The 5,911-nt window shown below is 32.5% G+C and overlaps 1 protein-coding gene across 1 annotated transcript; it reads left to right on the forward strand.

Annotated features, from left to right (window-relative positions):
• The first annotated feature begins 233 nt into the window (after positions 1-233).
• LOC123250415 (protein FAM3C-like) lies at positions 234-876 on the forward strand. Its single transcript, XM_044679476.1, has 2 exons — positions 234-698; positions 736-876. The coding sequence occupies exons 1-2, from the start codon at positions 234-236 to the stop codon at positions 874-876; spliced, it is 606 nt and encodes a 201-aa protein (XP_044535411.1).
• Positions 877-5,911: the final 5,035 nt, after the last annotated feature.

Genomic DNA, 5,911 nt, shown 5'->3' on the forward strand with positions numbered 1-5,911 from the left:
TCCTGTTCACACACCAGAGTTGAAAGGAAGCATGTGGGATCTGGGTAGGTGTCGGATGAGGATGAGGAAGAAGAGGGCTACATGGAGAGCTAAGAGTAGGTCTATGACTCCGTATGGCCTCAGGCAGAGACCAGATACAAGCAACAGTCTTTGGCCAGCCAGGCAGCACACATGAAGAGGCTGGCACCAGATGTTTCTTTAATGAAATAGTACCATAGATTGAAAATGCAAACATGAGGATGGCAGGTGCTATAAAGTTGGTGGTTGCTGTAGCAGTATTTCTACTGACATTTTATGTTATATCTCAAGTATTCAAAATAAAGCCAGATTCAAACTTGGGAAATTTATTTGCAAGGTCAGCATTGCAAATAGCTCAAAGAAAACCTCCCAGATATAAATGTGGGATTTCAAAAGCTTGTCCAGAAAAACATTTTGCCTTCAAAATGGCAAGTGGAGCAGCAAATGTCATTGGCCCCAAAATTTGTGTGGAAGACAATATTTTAATAAGTCGTGTAAAGAATAATGTTGGAAGAGGAATCAATGTTGCATTGGTAAATGCAAAAACAGTAGAAGCATTATACATCAAATACTTTGATATGTGGGGAGGAGATGTGGCACCATTTATTGAATTCCTTAAGTCTATTCCAGATGGAACCATAGTTTTAATGGGAACCTATGATGATAGAGCAACCAAACTAGTGAGTTTATTCATTAGTTTATTCATTAGTGAATGAGGCAAGATTGCGAAGTACAGCTATTATTAACCTTGATTTTAGAGACAATTGGGTCTTCTGTGGTGGAAAAGGTATTAAGGCAAAAAGCTCCTTTGAACAGCACATAAAGAACAATAAGGATACAAACAAATACGAAGGATGACCAGAAGTTGTAGAAATGGAAGGATGTATCCCCCAAAAGCAAGACTGAATATGAAGAATGTTAGAGAAAATCATCTTTATGCTATTGATAGGAGTGCTATAAAGGAGATATTACTATGTACATACTTTGAGAGAGTATATATTCATCTTTTCAGTTATACATGAGTAACATCTCTCCCAAAATCAGAATTATTTATTGCTGACCTTAAAGAGTAAACTTTGTAAAGAAGTCCACCATGATAAACCTTTTCTAAGCTGTTGTCTCTCTAAAAGCACAGTATTTGGATTGCATTATAATAAACATCTCTAAGGTGTAGAAATGTCTTTTTCAAGCATAAATAGTGAACAGATTATTAAAAATGTTCTATTGTTTTATAGATAATATTGCTATAAGAATGTGGCCATTGTAAAAAAGTTTTGTTGAGGGGGGGAAACAAAATGTTTTTTTAATATGCTGCCCTTTTGATGGCAATTATAAGTCTTTAATAAAGAAGAATTTGACTTTTTTTCTTTTCACTCTTTTTTTTACATTTGAAGTATGTCACCAGCATTAAATAGATTTTTGACTATTTTGATTTTTGCAATAAAAATAAGCAAAGATGTCCATTTGCCTAGCATATAAATGCATACCCAAAAAGCTTCAGACTATGGAAACCTACCACTAGTTATTTGATTATTATGAGACTTTTGCTCAATGAATATGTCTAATCCAAGGAGAATTGGACCACAAAGGAGCACAGAGTTTGACCTGCAAAGTGCCAAACGAGCACAAAAAGGAAAAAGAGACCAAACCAATCCTATAGGGATTGATGGCATTCTATGCAAAGAGCACAAAGATTTAATCACGTGTGAGACTCGAGGTTGTGACGCTTAACATATGTTAAGACATAGGACTTCCTTGTACCACTCTCTATATCAAGTACTCAACATTGATTGTTCTGACTCCACCATCTCTGAAAGTGAAGAAAAGGATGGAACCAGGAAATGCTATTTCCCATCTGTTTTGAGATCTAGTCTCTTTTTTTTTCCTATTTCTTTCATGACAACTTACTGTAGTTCAGGCTGCTATATTGCATTAGTGAGTGATTATTGTTGCAAAGCTTATGGGACATGAATCGCTACCAGAACCTGTTGTGATTTGAGATTTTTTTTTTCTTTTTCCTAGAATTTTTCTTTCTTCACATTTTTAAAATGCCCTATATTTCCCTTAGAGGTCATTTTTCTTTTTTAAAATTTCTTTGGACTCTTTAATGTTTTTGATAATTGATTCATATACTTTATAACTTGACCATTTATTCCTGTGTGATTTCTATGTGTATCCCTGTATCCTCTTCAAGAGGGGAATGTATAGTTATTCTCATAAGGGGGGACTATGATATTGCTGTGAATTTGGACTTGAATTTGACCCTAATTAAGAACAGAAGACTACCTCCCAGAATCCAGAGGGCACCATGAAGATGCTTGCAGAGACCACACACTACATCAGAAGATCCAGAGTGAACTTTGAGACATGGCAAATTTGAACTTTGTGGGGGTTGAATATATTTATTTTGAATGGACACTGTTATGCCAAAAAGGGAACTGCCCCCTAAAATGGCTTTTTGTAAATGCACCTAACATTGGTTTTGTTCTTTCTCCCTTTTATTTACCTTTTATCTCTGAATTATTGTAAATTTTAATTTGATTATGTTTTCATGATCCTTAATGAATATGCCAGAATTAAAGATATATATATATATATATATTGAATAAAGAAATCTTAAAGGAAGAAGTCAAATTCATATTTTAAGAAATATTTCCATTAATGTTTTAAAATTATGAGCATATAAATATAGACTTACAGATATGTTTATGTTGTTGGTGTGTAATATGTAATGACTCTATAGAAAAATAAATAAAAGAATTTGGAGATGAATTATCTTGGTGTTCCTCTTTAATTTCAGATACAAATAGTTTATCATCCTATAAGTCTTTAATTCTATTTTTTAGTCATTTCCCTACTGAATTTTTTGACTGACTTTTCAGCCTTCCACTTGAAATAAAGGATAGAGAAAGCTTATTTCCTTTGAATGACTTCATCACTTCACTAATGTTAAAACTATTTTTATAGCTTGGCTACAATCCAATAACCTAACAGTAAGAACACTGACAAAAACCTATGGAGAGGTTGGAACTGCCTGGCTACTTTCCAATATATAAAATTCACCATGATGGTTTTTAAAGCATGTGGGCAAACCTGGTACTATCTTAGGTTTATCAAACCATCAAACATGCATACATTTTGGCTTCCATAAAAAACTCTAAGGTTTCCTAACCTTTACAATCATTTTAAATATACATACATACATATATGTATACACAAAAATATGTATATATATGTATGTATTTTAAGGTGAAATACTTGAATTTGTCTGCATTTTTGACATAAATATCACTCAATATTATCTCTAAAGCAGGCCTGGGAATATACTTGAGTCCTTTTCATTCAATCCTTTAAAACTAGGTGTTTTTTTTTTTGAAGCAGTATCTTACCTTTCCCTCAAGAATACGGAGGAAAAAAGAAGCATAACATATCAATATATGAATTTATTTTATGGTTTTTAGTCAGTTTTAAAAATATTTGATTTTTTCCAATCAAAAAAGATGCATTGTAGAACTTTTTTTATATAAATGCTATCTGTGAATTTGTGGCCTATATTTCTCTTTCATTTAACTGACAGAATATCTGCTGGCTAGGTCTAATTAACTAGGTGGTCAAGTACTGGCTTAAGTAAATTGTTGAATTGATTGGTTATTTTAATTAACCAACTGAAACATTTGAAGTGAGATGCTTTGCAAGGGTATAAACACTGTAAAATATTTAATGCATGGTAGAGTTTTAAAAATCATGTGAATACACATTATTCTATAATTAGAAAAGATTCTCAAACTCATTCTATCCTAGAAAGTTCATTATGACCTAGTGTGGTTAATTAATCCAAAGCTTTGGACTTGTGAATGCTAAAAATAAATAAATAAATACATAAATAAATAGATAGATAAATAGGTAGATAGATAAATAAATAAATAGCTGATTAGAAGCTATGAAAGGATCAGAAATAGACTTTGAATCCAGACCTTCCTGATTCAAAAGCCAATATGCATAGGTTAGTGCTATTCAATTCATTTCATTGTAATATCAGATCAAATCAGAATTCCAGAATAAATGTAAAATGTGGAAATTATGAATAGAAGATGAAATATGATTAGCCAAGTTATCAAAAAATTGGTACAGAAAAGTAAATAAGATCACTTAAACTATACATAACAAATTTGGGAAGTGGCCTAATATTGTCAATCACTGATATTGTGAATTAAAAACAAAATATGTTACCAACCACACACAGCAGTCATATCTTAATTATTAGATTAGATCAGACCTTCTAACATGACCACTTCTACAAACTTAAAGAAAGATTACTTGCTTCTGAAAATAAGAGTATTGTATTAGTTAGAGAATTTTGTACCTGGGACTTCATCTCTCAGAATTCTTTCCACATGTGGGTCTTTATGTTATTCTTTATATAGTTCTGTAACTCCTCCCTCTTGCTTTCTCTCTTTTCTCTAGACCATGGCTGGATTAGCTAGTTGTTTTTACTATAGTTATTATTAATAAAACTTTATAAAATATAATACTTAATTATTATATATTAATTTTAATCTTTACAGTATTGTCTCAATATGTATTTGATCTTTAACACTTCGTTTAACCTCATCCCATACATTCATTCACCTAGGTCAATGATGGGCAAACTATGGCCCATGGGCCAGATTGGGGGGGACCCTGAAATGTTCTATTCCACTGTCCAACATTCTTCCTAATCTGATGAATACAATGAGTAGGATACAATACAATGAAATTACAAAAGAGTTGCTTTAGAAACAGACTGACAGATGAGCATTTCCTTTCCTGTGGCCCCCTCTTTAAAAAGTTTGCCCAGGTAGGTATTTTACTGTCTGCTCTTTTGACTTTTCTACTTTCCCAAGTCCTCCTCACTTGTATAGCATTCTCAATTTAGATCCCCAAAAATCATGTCCCCAAATAATAGGAGAGTTAAACTACGCACCTTTGCAACCCTTGCCCTGGGCTTGAATTATTTTGATTAAATAGTCAGTGAATTGAAACTTACTTAGTCCAATATTCCTAGATTATTCTAAAATGGACTCTTAAGAACAGTCCATGTAGACATCTAATCCAAATATCTGTTTTCCAATTCAACATGAATCAAATCAATACAAATCTTGCTTTCATGTTAGAAATTCTTTTAGGAGAAGGACTGCCTCAGTTTTGTACTTGTATCCCCTTGAATTTAGAATAGTGCTTGATACATAGCAAGCATTTAATAAATGCTTTTCATTCATTCATTGATTATAGCTCTGAGACAGTTTACTTGAATAAAAATAAATAGATAATATTTGCATTGCCTCTATCACAAACTTATTAAGAGGTAAAAATGGCAAATAAGGAAAATTTATATATATATATGTAAATATATATGAATATATATGTGTAAACATATGAAATAGCATATATGTATATGTATGCTATTGCAAGTTCCGTGTATTAGAAGGACAGAACTTCCATCAGAGAAATCTCACAAAGACAGCAAGAAATTGAGCCAAGAATAGGTTATAATTTAACATTTACTACATAGACACTGCTGAGCAGTGTGGCATCCAAGGTATTTAGAGCCATTATTTAAGATGAAGAATGTAAATAACCAGTGTCAGTAGAAACTAGAGTCAGATTCATTTTGCTCACCAATATAGCATCCTGGAATCATAGATTTAGAAATTACCTAAGAGACTCTTAATGGTATAGATGGGGAACTGATTTCCAATGTACTTGTCCAAGGTCAAAAAAGTGAATCAGTATCAGAGTAGTAACAGTCCAATTCCCCAGTGTTCTTCTGGCAATCCTGTGGAATTCCCAAATGTCATATTTGCTCTAATAGTATCTATCCTATTATAAAGTAGCAAACCAGTCTTCATAATGC

The sequence above is a fragment of the Gracilinanus agilis genome, chromosome 5, assembly GCF_016433145.1.
Source record: "Gracilinanus agilis isolate LMUSP501 chromosome 5, AgileGrace, whole genome shotgun sequence".
Classification (NCBI taxonomy): Eukaryota; Metazoa; Chordata; class Mammalia; order Didelphimorphia; family Didelphidae; genus Gracilinanus; species Gracilinanus agilis.